This window comes from Phoca vitulina, unplaced genomic scaffold (genome assembly GCF_004348235.1).
Source record: "Phoca vitulina isolate PV1807 unplaced genomic scaffold, GSC_HSeal_1.0 scaffold6, whole genome shotgun sequence".
Lineage (NCBI taxonomy): Eukaryota > Metazoa > Chordata > Mammalia > Carnivora > Phocidae > Phoca > Phoca vitulina.
Window position 1 is genome coordinate 13716454 of NW_022589709.1, and position 18077 is coordinate 13734530.

General features: G+C 38.8%; 1 protein-coding gene across 1 annotated transcript; it reads right to left on the reverse strand.

Moving 5' to 3' along the window:
* Positions 1 to 8421: 8421 nt before the first annotated feature.
* On the reverse strand, positions 8422 to 12608 carry LOC116631987 (60S ribosomal protein L38-like). The gene is made up of 2 exons (XM_032403535.1): positions 12566 to 12608; positions 8422 to 8647 (listed from the first exon to the last, which is right to left on the reverse strand). Exons 1-2 carry the CDS (start codon positions 12606 to 12608, stop codon positions 8448 to 8450), a joined length of 243 nt encoding a protein of 80 aa, XP_032259426.1. The 3' UTR covers positions 8422 to 8447.
* Between the last annotated feature and the right edge of the window lie 5469 nt (positions 12609 to 18077).

Genomic DNA, 18077 nt, shown 5'->3' on the forward strand with positions numbered 1-18077 from the left:
TATTTGCAAATGACATATCAGATAAAGGGCTAGTATCCAAAATCTATAAAGAACTCATCAAACTCAACACCAAAAGAACAAAGAATCCAATCAAGAAATGGGCAGAAGACATGAACAGACATTTTTCCAAAGAAGACATCCAAATGGCCAACAGACACATGAAAAAGTGTTCAATATCGCTCGGCATCAGGGAAATCCAAATCAAAACCTCAATGAGATACCACCTCACACCAGTCAGAATGGCTAAAATTAACAAGTCAGGAAATGACAGATGTTGGCGGGGATGCGGAGAAAGGGGAACCCTCCTACACTGTTGGTGGGAATGCAAGCTGGTGCAGCCACTCTGGAAAACAGTATGGAGGGTCCTCAAAAAGTTGAAAATAGAGCTACCATATGATCCAGCAATTGCACTACTGGGTATTTACCCCAAAGATACAAAAGTAGGGACTCGAAAGGCTACGTGCACCCCGATGTTTATAGCAGCAATGTCCACAATAGCCAAACTGTGGAAAGAGCCAAGACGTCCATCAACAGATGAATGGATAAAGAAGATGTGGTATATATATACAATGGAATATTATGCAGCCATCAAAAGGAATAAGATCTTGCCATTTGCAACGACGTGGATGGAACTAGAGGGTATTATGCTGAGCGAAATAAGTCAAACAGAGAAAGACATGTATCATATGACCTCACTGATATGAGGAATTCTTAATCTCAGGAAACAAACTGAGGGTTGCTGGAGTGGGGGGTGGGGTGGGAGGGATGGGGTGACTGGGTGATGGACACTGGGGAGGGTATGTGTTCTGGTAAGCGCTGTGAATTGTGCAAGACTGTTGAATCTCAGATCTGTACCTCTGAAACAAATAATGCAATATATGTTAAGAAAGAAAAAAAGAAGAAGAAGAATGTAGCAGGAGGGGAAGAATGAAGGGGGGGAAATCGGAGGGGGAGAAGAACCATGAGAGACGATGGACTCTGAAAAACAAACTGAGGGTTCTAGAGGGGAGGGGGTTGGGAGGATGGGTTAGCCTGGTGATGGGTATTGCGGAGGGCACGTTCGGCATGGAGCACTGGGTGTTATGCACAAACAATGAATCATGGAACACTATATCTAAAACTAATGATGTAATGTATGGGGATTAACATAACAATAAAAAAATTAAAAAAAAAATACCATCAACTGTGGCACCTGGGTGGCTCAGTCGTTAAGTGTCTGCCTTCCACTCAGGTAATGATCCCAGGGTCCTGGGATCAAGCCCGCATTGGGCTCCCTGCTCAACGGGAAGCCTGCTTCTCCTTCTCACACTCCCCCTGCTTGTGTTCCTGCTCTTGTTATCTCTCTCTCTCTGTCAAATAAATAAATAAAATCTTTTTTTTTAATTAAATAGAATCTTTAAAAAAAAAATACCATCCACTTTTTTCGAAGAAATGGAACAAATAATCCTAAAATTTGTTTGGAACCAGAAAAGACCCCGAAAGCCAGAGGAAAGTTGAAAAAGCAAAGCAAAGCTCGTGACATCACAATTCTGGACTTCAAGCTCTATTACAAAGCTGTCATCATCAAGACAGTATGGTACTGGCACAAAAACAGACACATAGATCAATGGAACAGAATAGAGAGCCCAGAAATGGACCCTCAACTCTATGGTCAACTAATCTTCCACAAAGCAGGAAAGAATGTCCAGTGGATAAAAGACAGTCTCTTCAACAAATGGTGTTGGGAAAATTGGACAGCCACATGCAGAAGAAACTGGACCATTTCCTTACACCACACACAAAAATAGACTCCAAATGGTTGAAAGACCTCAATGTGAGACAGCAGTCCATCAAAATCCTAAAGTAGAACACAGGCAGCAACCTCTTCGACCTCAGCCGCAGCAACTTCTTCCTAGAAACATTGCCAAAGGCAAGGAAAGCAAGGGCAAAAATGAACTATTGGGACTTCATCAAGATCAAAAGCTTTTGCACAGCAAAAGAAACAGTCAACAAGACCAAAAGACAACTGACAGAATGGGAGAAGATATTTGCAAATGACATATCAGATAAAGGGCTAGTATCCAAAATCTATAAAGAACTCATCAAACTCAACACCCAAAGAACAAATGATCCAATCAAGAAATGGGCAGAAGACATGAACAGACATTTTTCCAAAGAAGACATCCAAATGGCCAACAGACACATGAAAAAGTGCTCAACATTGCTTGGCATCAGGGAAATCCAAATCAAAACCTCAATGAGATACCACCTCACACCAGTCAGAAGGGCTAAAATTAACAAGTCAGGAAATGACAGATGTTGGCGGGGATGCAGAGAAAGGGGAACCCTCCTACACTGTTGGTGGAAATGCAAGCTGGTGCAGCCATTCTGGAAAACAGTATGGAGGGTCCTCAAAAAGTTGAAAATAGAGCTACCGTATGACCCAGCAATTGCACTACTGGGTATTTATCCCAAGGATACAAAGGTAGGGATCTGAAGGGGTACGTCCACCCCAATGTTTATAGCAGCAATGTCCACAATAGCCAAACTGTGGAAAGAGCCAAGATGTCCATCGACAGATGAATGGATAAAGAAGATGTGGCATATATATACAATGGAATATTATGCAGCCACCAAAAAAACCCGAAATCTTGCCATTTGCAACGACGTGGATGGAACTGGAGCGTATTATGCTGAGCGAAATAAGTCAATCAGAGAAAGACATGTATCATATGATCTCACTGATATGAGGAATTCTTAATCTCAGGAAACAAACTGAGGGTTGCTGGAGTGGTGGTGGTAGGAGGGATGGGGTGACTGGGTGATAGACATTGGGGAGGGTATGTGCTACGGTGAGCACTGTGAATTGTGTAAGACTGTTGAATCACAGACCTGTACCTCTGAAACAAATAATACATTATACGTTAAGAAAAAAAAAAAAAAAAAGAAGATAGTAGGAAGGGAAAAATGAAGTGGGGGAAATCGGAGGGGGAGAAGAACCATGAGAGACTATGGACTCTGAGAAAGAAACTGAGGGTTCTAGAGTGGAGGGGGATGGGAGGATGGGTTAACCTGGTGATGGGTATTAAAGAGGGCATGTATTGAATGGAGCACTGGGTGTTATAGGCAAACAATGAATCATGGAACACTACATCAAAAACTAATGATGTAATGCATGGTGATTAACATAACATAATAAAATAAAATAAAATAAGAACAAAAAAAGTCGCAAATCAATCAATGTGAATACATTAATAATAAGAGAGAAAAGAACCATATGGTAGTCTCAATTGTTGCAGGAGAAGCATTTGACAAAATACAGCATCCTTTCCTGATTAAAACTCTTCAGAATATAGGAATGGAGGGAACATTCCTCAATTTCTTAAAATCCATCTATGAAAAACCCACAGCAAATACCATTCTCAATGGGGAAAAGCTGAGAGCATTTCCCTTAAGATCAGGAACATGACAAGGATGCCCACTCTCACCACTATTGTTCAACATAATACTAGAAGTCCTAGCAACAGCAATCGGACAACAAAAAGAAACAAAAGGTATTCAAATTGGCAAAGAAGAAGTCAAACTCTCTCTTTTCGCACATGACATGATACTTTATGTGGAAAACCCAAAAGACTCCACCCCCATATTACTAGAACTCATACAGCAATTCAGTAATGTGGCAGGATACAAAGTCAGTGCAGAGAAATCAGCTGCTTTCTTATATACTAAGAATGCAACTGTAGAAAGAGAAATTAGAGAATCGATTCCATTTACAATAGCACCAAAAACCATAAGATACCTTGGAATAAACCTAACCAAAGAGGTAAAGGATCTATACTCTAGGAACTACAGAACACATGAAAGAAAGTGAAGAAGACACAAAAAGATGGAAAAACATTCCATGCTCATGGATTGGAATAATAAACATTGTTAAAATGTCTATGCTGCCCAGAGCAATCTACACTTTCAATGCCATTGGCATTTTTCAAAATGCTGGAACAAAAAATCCTAAAATTTGTATGGAATCAGAAAAGACCCTGAATTGCCAAGGAAATGTTGAAAAAGAAAAACAAAGCTGGGGGCATCATGTTGCTTGATTACAAGCTATAATACAAAGCTGCGATCAGCTAGACAGAATGGTACTGGCATAAAAACAGACACATAGACCAATGGAACAAAATAGAGAGCCCCAATATGGACCCTCAACTCAGTGGTCAAATAATCTTTGACAAAGCAGGAAAAAATATGCAATGGAAAAAAGACAGTCTCTTCAATAAATGGTTCTGGGAAAATTGGACAACTACATGCAGAAGAATGAAACTCAACCAATTTCTTACACCATACACTCAAAATGGATGAAAGACCTCAATGTGAGATAGGAATCCATCAAAATCCTACAGGAGAACATAGGCAGTAACCTCTTTGACATCGGCCACAGCAACTTTTATCAAGACACGTCTCCTGCGGTGCCTGGGTTGCTCAGTGGTTAAGTGTCTGCCTTCAGCTAAGGTCATGATCCCAGGGTCCTGGGATCAAGCCCCACATCGGGCTCCCTGCTCTCCCGTGGGAAGCCTGCTTCTCCCTCTCCCACTCCTCCTGCTTTTGTTCCCTCTCTTGCTGTCTCTCTCTCCGTCAAGTAAATAAATAAAATCTTAAAAAAAAAAAAAAAAAAGACATCTCCAAAGGCAAGGGAAACAAAAGCAAAAATGAACTTTTGGGACTTCATCAAGATAAAAAGCTTCTGTACAGCAAAGGAAACAGTGAACAAAAGAAAGAGGCGTCCCACAGAATGGGAGAAGATATTTGCAAAGGACACTACAGACAAAGGGCTGATATCCAAGATCTATAAAGAACTTCTCAAACTCAACACCCCAAACTCAAATAATCCAGTCAAAAAATGGGCAGAAGATATGAACAGACATTCTCAAAAGAAGACATACAAATGGCTAACAGACACATGAAAAAATGTTCATCATCATTAGCCATCAAGGAAATTCAAATCAAAACCACACTGAGATCCCACCTTACACCAGTTAGAATGGCAAAAATTGACAAGGCAAGAAACAACAAATGTTGGAGAGGTTGTGGACAAAGGAGAAGCCTCTTACACTGTTGGTGGGAATGCAAGTTGGTACAGCCTCTTTGGAAAACAGTGTGGCGTTCCTCAAAAAACTAAAAATAGAGCTATCCTATGACCCAGCAATTGCATTACTGGGTATTTATCCCAAAGACATAGATGTAGTGAAAAGAAGGGCCATATGCACCCCAATGTTCATAGCAGCAATGTCCACAATAGCCAAACCGTGGAAAGAGCCGAGATGCCCTTCAACAGGTGAATGGATAAAGAAGATGTGGTCCATATATACAATGGAATATTACTCAGCCATCAGAAAGGATGAAGACCCAACTTTTACATCAACATGGATGGGACTGGAGGAGATTATGCTAAGTGAAATAAGTCAAGCAGAGAAAGTCAATTATCATATGGTTTCACTTATTTGTGGAACATAAGGAATAGCATGGAGGACATTAGGAGAAGGAAGGGAAAAATGAAGGGGGGAAATTGGGAGGGGGAGATGAACCATGAGAGACTGTGAACTCTGAGAAACAAACTTAGGGTTTTAGAGGGGTGGGGGGGGATGGGTTAGCCTGATGATGGGTATTAAGGAGGGCACATATTGCATGGAGCACTGGGTGTTATACGCAAACAATGAATCATGGAACACTACATCAAAAACTAACGATGTACTGTATGGTGACTAACATAACAATAATAATAATAAAAAAAGAAACTGATCAAATGGGGGGACTTTTTTTTTTTTTAAGGTGGGTAGATTCCTCAGCCTCCAGCTCTGAGGACCACACGTTAATGGTGAGGTCAACTCAAACCCAACATGACTGTACCTTGACATTTTCCAGGCTCACATCAACAATCCCATTCCAGCCATAGAGAACTGCTATGTGGTTCAGTAACTGCTCGGTAAAAGAAATGCACCTACTGGGTTTTGGTGATATTTTTATTGTGAACTACCTGAAAACAATAAAACAAATGAATTTCAAGGAAAAAAATTTATTGATCTTTTCAAAGAATCAACTTTTGGCTTTATGAATTATCTTTATTGTTTTTCTAATTATTTTTTTCATTAAGTTCCACTCTCATCTGAATTATATTCTTCCTTCTTATAGCTTTGGTTTTAGTTTGCTCTTCTTTTTTCTAATTCCTTGTGGCAGTTTAGGTTCTTGATTTAAGATCTTCTTTAATATAATAAGTTAAAGGTAAAATTTCCCTCTAAGCCCTGCTTTTTACTATATCCCATAGTTTTGGTATTCTCTGTTTTTATTTCATTCATCTCAAAGTATTTTCTAATTTCTCTTGTAATTTATTCTCTAACTCATTGGTTATTTAGAAGCATATTGCATAATTTCCACGTATTTGTGAATTCCCCAAATTTCCTTTTGTTATTGACTTCTAATTTCCTTCTATTATGGTCAGAGAACATAATTTGTATGTTTCCAATCCTTTTTAAAATTTTTTACTTGTTTTATGGCCTAAAATATGGTCTATCCTGATGGATGTCCCATGTGTACTTAAGAATATCTATTCTATTGTTGTTGGGTAGTATTCTATACAGATCTGTTAGGTCTACTTAGTTAATAGTGTTCTTAAAGATTTCTATTTCCATTTGATTTTCTATATAGTTGTTCTATCTATTATTGAATGTAGATACTGAAATCTCCAATTCTTATTGTTGAAATGTCTAATTCTCTTTTCAGTTATGTCAGTTTTTTGCTTCATGTATTTTCAGCTCTATTTCTAGGTACATATGTTTATAACTTTTACTTTTTCTTCCTTATGGAGTGACATTTTTACCCTTAAAAAAATCCTCTTTGTCTCTAGTGACACCTTTTGTGTTGAAGTATGTTTTGCCTGGTTTTAATATAGTCCTCTCCCCCCAATTCTCTTTGGTTATTATTTGCATGATGTCCCTTTTCATTTTAAAACTATTTATGTATTTTAAGTTTAAATGTGTCTCTTAGCATACAGTTGGGCTTTTTAAAAAAAATCCATTTTGTGGATTGAAGTCCTAAATGTGAGACAGGAATCCATCAAAAATGAAGGGGGAGAAATTGGAGGGGGAAATGAACCATGAGAGACTATGGACTCTGAGAAACAAACTGGAAGTTCTAGTGGGGAGGGGGGGAGGGGGATGGGTTAGCCTGGTGATGGGTATTAAAAAAAAAAAAATCCTAGAGGAGAACAGAGGCAGTAACCTTCGACATTGGCCACAGCAACTTCTTGCAAGACACGTCTCCAAAGGCAAGGGAAATAAAAGCAAAAATGAACTTTTGGCACTTCATCAACATGAAAAGCTTCTGAACAGCAAAGGAAACAGTCAATAAAACTGCAATCTACAAAATGGGAGAAGATACTTGCAAATGACGGTACAGATAAAGGCCTGGTATCCAAGATCTATAAAGAACTTATCAAACTTAACACCCAAAAAACAAATAATCCAATCAAGAAATGGCCAGAAGACATGAACAGACATTTCTCCAAAGAAGACATCCAAATGGCCAACAGACACATGAAAAAATGCTCCACATCACTAGTCATCAGGGAAATACAAATCAAAACCACAATGAGATACCACCTTACACCAGTTAGAAGGGCTAAAATTGACAAGGCAAGAAACAACAAATGTTGGCAAGGATGTGGAGAAAGGGGAACCCTCTTACACTGTTGGTGGGAATGCAAGCTGGTACAGCCACTCTGGAAAACAGTATGGAGGGTCCTCAAGAAGTTAAAAATAGAGCTACCTTATGACCCAGAAATTGCACTACTGGGTATTTACCCCAAAGACACAGATGTAGTGAAAAGAAGGGGCACATGCACCCCAATGTCCATAGCAGCAATGTCCACAATAGCCAAACTGTGGAAGGAACCAAGATGTTCTTCAACAGATGAATGGATAAATAGTGGCTCATATATACATTGGAATATTACTCAGCCATCAGAAAGTATGAATACCTACCATTTACATTGGCATCGATGGAATTGGAGGGTATTATGCTAAGTGAAATAAGTCAAGCAGAGAAAGACAATTATCATATGGTTTCACTCATATGTGGAATATAAGAAATAGCACAGAATTTCATAGGGGAAAGAAGGAAAAACTGAATGGGAACAAACCAGAAAGGGAGCCAAACCATGAGAGACTCTTGACTCTGGGAAACAAACTAAAGTCTGTGGAAAGGGAAGAGGGTGGGGGGGGGGGGGGAGGTAACTGGGTGATGGGTATTAAGGAGGGCATGTGATGTGATGAGCACTGGGTGTTATACGCAACTAATGAATCATTGAATACTAAACCAAAAATTAATGATGTACTATATGTTGGCTAATTGAATTTATTTATTTATTTATTTTAAATTTTTAAAACTTTAATACAGTTCAAATCAGTGGGCCAGGTTCACTTCAGCTCCTTCACTGCCAAACCTGGGGGCAGGGACTGCTTCAGTTTCTCTGCCTTCTCCTTGTCCGTGATGACCAAGGTGTAAAGGTATCTGCTGCACCGAACTTTAAACTTCACATTATCCTTATTTTTCTTGATCTTGACAGATTTGGCGTCCTTTTGCTTGGCCGTGAGCAAAGAGTCCTTGATTTCCTCGGCTAATTGAATTTAAATTTTAAAAAAAGCCAGGCAAAAACAAATTTTGCCAATCTCTGCCTCTTAGAGTATTTAGTCCATTTACACTTAATATAATTATGATAAGGTAGGATTTACATCTGCCATTTTGCTATTTGTTTTCTATATGTTTTATGTCCTTTTTGTTCCTCTAGTCCTCCATTATTGCCTTCTTTTGTGTTAAATACATATTTGCTCATATATCATTTTAATTTTTTGTTATATATATAAACATACTATTATGTATATTTATTATTATGATACAATATATTATATATATACATATATATATTTTAAGTTAGTCTTAGTTGTTGCCTTGGCATCTTAACCTAAAACAAACTAGATCAGATTAATACCAACTTATTTTCAATACTATACAAAAAATTTAGCTCCAATAAGCTTCATTTCTTTCCTTTTCTTCATGTTTTTATTGTCAGGCAAATTACATGTTTATACATTATAAGCCCATCAAAAGTTTTATAATTACTGCTTTATGCAGTGTTTTTAAAATCAGATAGGAGAAAAAATTATAAACAGAAATATATTTATATTTTCTTTTATATTTACATATATAAATGGTAACTACACAGTTACCATTACTGGTGATCTTTGTATCTTCATGTGAATTCAAGTTATTGTCTAGTGTCCTTTTATTTCAGCCTGAAGGACTTTTTTTTAAGCATTTCTTGTAGGTCATATCTGCTAGTAACAAATTCTCAGTTTTTAATTATCTGAAAATTCACTAATTTCTCTTTATTGAAGAATAATTTTCTGGTTATAGAATTCCTAGTTGACAGTCTTTTCTTTTGACACGTTGAATATGTCATCCCACTGCTTTCTGGCTTCCACAGGAGAGTCTAAACAGAAATCAGTTTTAATTATGACTGAAGATCCCTTGTACATGGTGAATTGTTTTTCTCTTGCTTCTTTCAAGATTTTCTCTTTGTCTTTCAATAGTTTGATTATTATGTTTTCAGATATATATCTCTTAGAGTTTTTTCTACTTGGATTAATTGAGCATCTTGAATGTGTAGATTAATGTTTTTCTCCAAATTTGAGGAATTTTTGGCAAATGTTTCTTCAAATTTCTTTCTTCCCCTTTCTCTTTTTCCTCTCCTTCTAGGATTCGCATTATGTGTATGTTTATAGGCTTGATATTTCCCACAGTTTTCTGAAGCTCTGTTCTTTTTTCTTCATTGTTTTTCCTTTCTGTTCCTCTAACTAGTTAATCTCACAATCAATCTATCTTCAGTTTTGCTGATTCTTCCTTCTCCTATCTCAAATGTGCTCTTGAACTCCTCTAGTGGATTTTTCATTTAGGCTATTGTTACTTTCAACTCCAGAATTTTTATTTTTTAAAATAATTTCTATTGTTATATTGATATTCTCCATTTAGAAAATATCATTTTCGGGGCACCTGGGTGGCTCAGTCGTTAAGCATCTGCCTTCAGCTCAGATCACGATCCCAGGGTCCTGGGATCAAGCCCCACATCGGGCTCCCTGCTCCATGGGAAGCCTGCTTCTCCCTCTCCCACGCCCCCTGCTTGTGTTCCCTTTCTGGCTGTGTCTCTCTGTCAAATAAATAAATAAAACCTTAAAATATATATATATCATTTTCACCCCTTACTTTTTACATGGCTTCCTTTATTTCTTTGAACTTATTTATAGTAGCTGATTTAAAATATTTAACCAGTTAGCCCAGTGTCTGAGATTCCTCAGGGACAGTTTGTACTGACTTCTTTTTTTTCTTGTATTTGGGCCATACTTTCTCATTTCTTGGCATTTATTATTTCTTCTGTTGAAAAATGAACATTTTCTATCTAAAAATCAGATCCTTCCCCTTCCCAGAGGTTGTCATTTGACGTGTGTTTAGTAACTTTATTCTTTATTTTGTATAGCTGCTAAAGTCTCTGCTTGGTTAACTTAGTGTCCAACTAATGACTGGACAGATATTTACTTAAGTGCCTTGAATCAATGTATCTCTCAGCCTTTACCAAGAGGCTGTCTGTGTTTGTTGGGGGCATAATTTCAACACTCCAACAGGTAGTTGATAACTCTGCCTTAATTTTCATATTCTGATTGTACTTATCCTCAAGATAAGCCAGAGGTGTGATTAGGGTCTCCTCAGAGGTGTGATTAGGGTCTTCTCATGTCTTTTCTGTGCAGGTGCACTGCCCTGCACATATGTAAAGCCTTCTAGAATCCCAGGAATATATCATAGGTTTTCAAATTCCCCTATGAGCATCTCATTCCCAAATTTTTCCTTTAAAGTTTTTTGGCTAAAAGTTTCTTGTTAGCCTCAACTGATATTGCTACCACAGGCAACTCTGATATTAAATATTTGCCATTGATTGTTTTTGGCAAGTTTCCTAGGGACAGGGCTATTCACAGATAGCAGAGCTCTGCATCAGCCAAATAAAGACAAATCCTAAGATTGGAGCTTTTTATATTTTTGACATTTTTTTTAAGTTAAGTTTATTGTGGCTTACACACAATGAAATTGACGTTTTTAAGTATTTAGATTGATGAGTTTTGGCAATGCCTACACTCATATAACCAACGTCACAATCAAGATATAGAACATTTCTATCACCCCCCAAAGTTTCCATTTTCCCCTTCGCAGTTAATTCCCTCCCTAAACACTGGAAAACACTGTTTCTTTTTCTTTCTTTCTAGCTTTGCCTTTTTTATAATGTTATATACAGGGAATCATACAGTAGGTAGCCTTTTGTTGGATGTACATTTTTAAAAGTGCACCCCTGCTGCCTTGTGGAAAATGAATTGGAGACAGTGAAGATAGGAACCAGTAGGAATCATTAGAAAGCTATTTCCTAGTCCAGGTGAAAGATAGTGGGAACTGAGAAACATTGGTAATAGTGGAGATAGAAAATGGACTCAAAGTAATAGGAGATGAGGGACATGGAAACCCCAAAGATGACTCATAATTATCTGTGTGATTGTGACCTTTCCTGAGTTGGGGATACTTGTAGAGAAAAATATGAAGAGTCCTAATATAATCACACTGGAAACCTTTTAGGTTAAGAAAAAATCATGCTTCCTATAGCAAACTAACAAAACTTATGTACTTTAAAATGTAAACCCATTCACCCTTTCTCATGGTGCTCAGAGTTCCCCACACAAAAACCCATTTTTACAGGCACTCAAGAAAATGCCACTAGCAGGCAGCTCTACCAAGAGCTGTAAATCTGTGGGCAGAGTCCTAAGGAGAGCTTTCATCTTCTCCCCTTGTACTGACAAACTGAACAGGAAACTCTTTGCCTTGCTAGTCTTCCACTTAAAACAACCTAATTAGATTGTCTTCTGGCTTTGATCAGAGAGGGTCTTCGGAGAGTTTAATGGGTCAGAATGGACTCAATTGCCAGACAAAAACCAGCATGCCAAAAATAAAGCATTAACCAAAGCCAAGAAAACTGTTGGCTGAGCCACAGGTTGGTATGGGGCTCTAGGTATTTCAAACAGCCAGGTTTGATGGAAGCAATTAGGACAGCAGTAATTGCCTGTCAGGCAACATTGCCATTTGCTGAGGACAGAGTTGATACATTTAGACACAAAGGCTGCTGGGCCTGTGTTGTAGCCTTTCACTTTTGGAGATTGTCTTCTGGTTTCCATTACAATGAAGCTCAAGCTGCCTACCTCATTAAAATGTCAAGGTGGGAGGGAAACGAGGTTTTGAAATAAGTCTTTCAAGGCTATTGCCATGGTTGGTTTTATTTATGGAGTAAGGTTCCTGTACACACTTATTTTACCTTTTCTTACCATTAAGTGATGAAATAACAAGTCTGTTAGCCCCATCACCAGAGAGCTGAGAAGTCAACTTTTGTTCTCTCCATGGCAGGGCTAGAGTCAGGCGATGCTCGACCATCTGCTATTCTTCCTCATACCTGGAAGAATAAGTTCAGGTGCTCCAGAAGGATTTTTCTGCATAAGTCCCTTGACCAGTGACTCTCAGCCGTTCATAGGGCTTTAAATACTTACTTCCATTACTAGAAGTGTGGCAATTTGGAATTCCCCTTTCTCTCTTTTCATTCAGAAATACCCCATCACAAGCAGCTGTTCTTGAATCAGATTATTTGATCCCAAATTCAGGGTAAAGGAAAAAAAAAAAAAAAAGAGTGCCCATCATCAGGGCTAGAGAGGATTTTTTTTTTAAAGATTTTTATTTATTTGAGAGAGAGACAGAGAATGAGAGAGAGAGAGAGCATGAGAGGAGGGAGGGTCAGAGGGAGAAGGAGACTCTCTGCTGAGCAGGGAGCCCGATGCAGGACTTGATCCTGGCACTGCGGAACTTGATCCTGGGACTCCAGGATCATGACCTGAGCCGAAGGCAGTTGCTTAACCAACTGAGCCACCCAGGCGCCCCAGGGCTAGAGAGGATTGTAATAATACATGTAATGTGTCTATAGGGAAATATAGGTTCACTAGTAAGGAGATAGGTTCTTGAGCTCCCTAGAGAATAGCAAAATAATCCAGGCACATTCACAAGCAGTATAAGCATTGCCTCCTTACTTTAGAGGATATGATGAAAACAGAAATGCTGATCTGGAAGCCCAGAGACCTGAGTGTTATCATATTATTTGTCTTTCACAAGCTGTATACTCTAGAGCATGATTTAAACTTTGTTTTATTTAGAGCTGTATGCATAGGGCCTAGAAGAGTACCTGGCACACAATAGGCTCTTGACAAAAAATTGCTGATTAAACTTTTTGAAACTCAGAATACTGGTCAGAAATATGGGGATTGTATTAGTTTCCTAAGGTTTTCATTACAAAGTACCACAAACTAGGTGGTCTAAAACAACAGAAATTTATTCTGTCACATTTGTGGAGTCTAGAAATCCAGTATAAGGGAATCAACCCTCTGAAATTCATAGGTGAGAATCCCTCCTGTGTTTTCCCTTCTGGTGGTGGCTGTCAATCTTTGGCATTCCTTGGCTTACAGCTCCATCACTCTAATCTCCGCCTCTGTTGTCACATGGTGTTCTCTCTGTGGGTTTCTTTCTCCTTTTCTTATTAGTATACCAGTCCTACTGGGTTAAGGGTCCACCTATTCGAGTATGATCTCATCTTAACTACATCTGCATCACTCTCTATCTAAATAGGTTCACATTCTGAGGTACTGGGGGCTAGGACTTCAACACATCTTTTTGGAGGACACAATTCAACTCATAACAGGGATACTTCCACCTGTATAATCCAGCTCATCATTTTTTATGAGGACTCAGTAGGATAATGTCTTTAGACATAACGTCTTTACAGAAAAAGTCTTTAGAAATGACATATTCACATGCCTGGAAGAGTTTCTCACCCTTGCCATTTACTAAGAGGATTTGGTAACATTTCATAATACTTGAATTGTCAACATTAATACTTACTAGGACTTTATAATTTATTAATCCAAATTACATACATTATCCCACTTTAGCCTGTGAGATGGATAGGCAAGTGCTATCATCCCCAATCTAGAGGTGAAAAAACAGACAGTGAAATATTAAATTAAGTGACACAATCAAAGGCACACAGTCTAACAATGGAATATCTGGTACTAAATTTCAGGATGTCACACTCCTGGTTGTGATGCTTTCTAGTTCACCATGATGCTGAGATGACGATTTCTCCTTGGAGCTTTCATCGTCTCATCATCAGGTGGCATGTTGCAGAGACCAGAGTTCATCTCCTGATCCACTGAGACTTGCTAGTGCTATGAAACCTCTGTTCAATTGGATTTAACTCCCTGTATTGTGGTGTGGAAATACAAGGCAGGATAAAAGAGAAGGGTGCAGTAAAAATGGATGAGGGTAAGGAGTAATTATAATGAGTAGGTGAACTCACAACTCAGCGAACAAGGCATGAATTAAGTGTGGTGTATAGGATAATTAGTAGTCATTTAGTGCAAGAAAATTACTACCAGCTGTTCAAAACTCAAGACTGAGGGGCTAATCTGTAAATGGTTATCTGAATAAGCAGGCAAACAGATTCAAAATGAAGCTGTGCCCTAGAGCCTAAAGGCTATATTTTATTGTCCAGAGATGGCATTGCCTTGAGACGAACTCATTATGCTCATTAACTGCTGTTACACAAATTTCTTGAGTTTACCAAAAGCTCCTAGAGAACACTGGGTCATGGATCTGTGGATAATCAGACCTACAAAGAGGTAAATGGGAACGTCAGAGTTCTAAAACCCTAAGACTGCTCCCCATATGGATCTCCCACTTTCTGTGGCTCAGTCAGCAAACAGTCTTATCCATTGGAAATGCCCATTTCCTCATTAAATCCCCCTATCCACCTCTAAATATACTAGCTTAAGCACTACTCCAAAAAGTCTGATATCTTTCTTTTTCAATTTAGCACCCAAATACAGCAGAGTTACCCTAAACCTTCAGAACAACAATAACAACAACAACAACAACAATAAAACATAGGCAGAAAATGTACAAGATGACCCTGGAATGTCTTACCACACCCGAAAGCAGGAACACTGTCAAAGACTATAGGAGTTAAATCAGAAGGTCAAGAATTAGCTCAAAAAGGCTTTCACTGACTAAAATGGGGGCAATTCAAGCACTGACATGAATATCACACCTAGGAAGTAAAAAAACTTCCAATATATTAAAATCCATGAGTTCATAAGGTACTAAAAACAATACTCAATGTCCTCTTTGGAGCTTGCTGAGGAACCACATTACTCTGGAAACTGGTAAATAAATGAAAGAATCAAGCCATTAGCCTGATTTCCTGTAGGACCTATTCCTTAGATAAGGGTTGATGAGGAAAAGTTTTTTCTTTATAGAAGGGTTCCCAGGAATAAATGAAGGAAAAATGCTATTATCCTTTTGTAAACCCCCAACTAAATAATGGATCAAGATCAATGATGGCAACTTAACAACACAAAAAGACAGACAATGAGATGTTATGCTCCTCCTGATAAAAGTACATATCACTACCTATAAAGGATCCTTGTAAAAAGTCATGTCAGATGAAGCCGCTAGATCTAATTACCAATTTACAGGAAATGTAGAAAACTAAGAAACATGTCATTTGATACTATGGATATGCAATCAGAAAAATCCAGAATGTGGGAAATTCCATAGGACAAAGTATTTAGTTTCTTCAACAAATATATTATAGGGAGAAAAAAAATGAAGGAAGGGGAACTGTGATTGACTGAACTGTTGGCCTCCATTATTCACCCTTTTCTACATCTACACCCATGGCATGGCTGCACTGTGGAAGAAGTGTACTTCCCTGCCATTGACCCTGGGCTTAGCAATGAAAGTTGCTTGAAAAATAGAATGTAGCAGAACTGACAGTGCAGAGCTCTGAGCTAAAGCCTTAAGAGGTCTCTTGGATTTTCACTCACCCTCTTGTACTCCTGCTCTTGTCTTGGGAAGAACTTTCTTTGGGAAACTGTTGATTCTTCAGCTTAAACAGTAAGAATATCAATAGCAATAACAATGGGTTGAAGACAGGAAGCCTCAACCTGATATTCTAGACAAGATGTACAACCTCAAGAAAGGGACAGCATCCTCCCCACCCAATCACCCCCCATGATCTGCCACCACCACCACCATCATCACAATCATGACTACATTAAAATTTCCTGACTTCTCTGCAGGTAGAGTGAAACCAGAGGAAGTTGATTTAAGAACAAGAAATAAAGAGTGAAGTATCTAATTCAAATCCATTATAAATTAATTTTAGTTCCCAATCTTTAGTAGCTTGAGTACCATAGACAGTAAAATACATCAACTGGCCACTGTAACAGAATCCTTTACTCTTGTGGCAGAAAGAAAGAATGTGTCATCACCATCACCATGTTAAAATATTTATGTGGGATGTTTCTGGGTAGAGAACTGAGCATGTAAATGAACAGAGATGAACGCTCCTTACAAGCAGATGTCCTGCAAGAAGAATGACTGCTTTTCTGACTTGGTCCCTAATTCAGATTCCCAGTCTGGACTCCTTCCCTGTAGGAAGTCCCAAGGAAGCATGCTGGTCCATGTCATCAACTTGGTAGGACCTTGATATCCAAATGTTGGGATTTGGGGTATGGGGATTAAATATGCTTTCACCAAAAAAAGTCAGAAGATTTGCTTAACTGAATCTTTTAACTTTAAAGGGCAGAATTTACTGTGGAAGATTTGCAGCCTGGAGCAATGCAAGAAACATGTGAAAAGATGTTCTGCTATAGGTCTTCACTTGCCAGAAAAAAACAACCAGAGAAACTCTAAAGAACAGGGCCATACTCAGCCCTCAGCATAGTTCATAAACTCAAATCATCAACCTAAGAAGTCCCAGAACCACTTCAATTAGCAGTCATTCCCAAAGTTGCAAGTATGTGATGATCTCTACCATCCCAGGAACTTTAGAGCTTATAAACTATGAAAGATCATAATTTCCAAAAAGGGCTACAGCAGTATTTCTGTCCCACATGCTCTTTCAGAACCTTGTGGAATCTATTTTCCCTTCCCTTGAAACTGGGTAATACTTTGTAACGAATTTGATGAACACAGTGCAGAAGTGATATTCTGTGACTTCTGAGGCTAAATTATAAAAGGCTATCTTTCTCAAGATGTTTTTGCATGGAATCAGTTGCCAGGATGCAAGGAAGCCCAATCAAACCAGTGTGGAGGTCCACAAGGAGAGTAACTGAGGCCACAAGCCAACAACCAGTACCAACCACTGAACATGAAGTAAATAAACCTTCAGATGATTGATTCTAGCCTCCACCCTACAAGGCTTCCAGCTGAGACCCTGGAATTCCTGGAGCAGATCAAGTTATCCCTTTTCTGCCCTTTTTGAATTCCCAATCCACTGAATCTACAAGAAAGCAGAGTTAGTAAGGAAACTCAGCCTCTGAATCTCAAGAATCCCAAGGGCCAAAGCCCCAGTGCTCTGGTACCCCTCTGCTTGTTTCCCCTTCATAGTCATTTTGGCTTCAGCAATGTGTGAATAAAATAACCAGAGGAGTTAGCCTTGGTTGAAAAAAGACTGGTTGATTTTTCAAGGATTTTGAGGTCACGCTTTGGTGAGTGAGATGTTGCCTCTTTAGAAGAAAGTACTTAAGGGGACATAAACTGGGATAGTCGACCACAATGGCAGCAGGAAATTAGGGCCACACAGCATAGGAAGAGCCTCCTTAAAAAAAGGATACACAACAGTGGAATGAAAGACAATTATCATATGGTTTCACTCATATGTGGAACATAAGGAATAGCATGGAGGACCACAGGGGAAGGAAGAGAAAACTGAATGAGAAGAAATCAGAGAGGGAGACAAACCATGAGAGACTCTGGACTCCGGGAAACAAACCAAGGGTTACAGAAGGGAGGGTGGGTAGGGGGATGGGGTAACCAGGTGATGGGTTTTAAGGAGGGCACGTGTTGTGATGAGCACT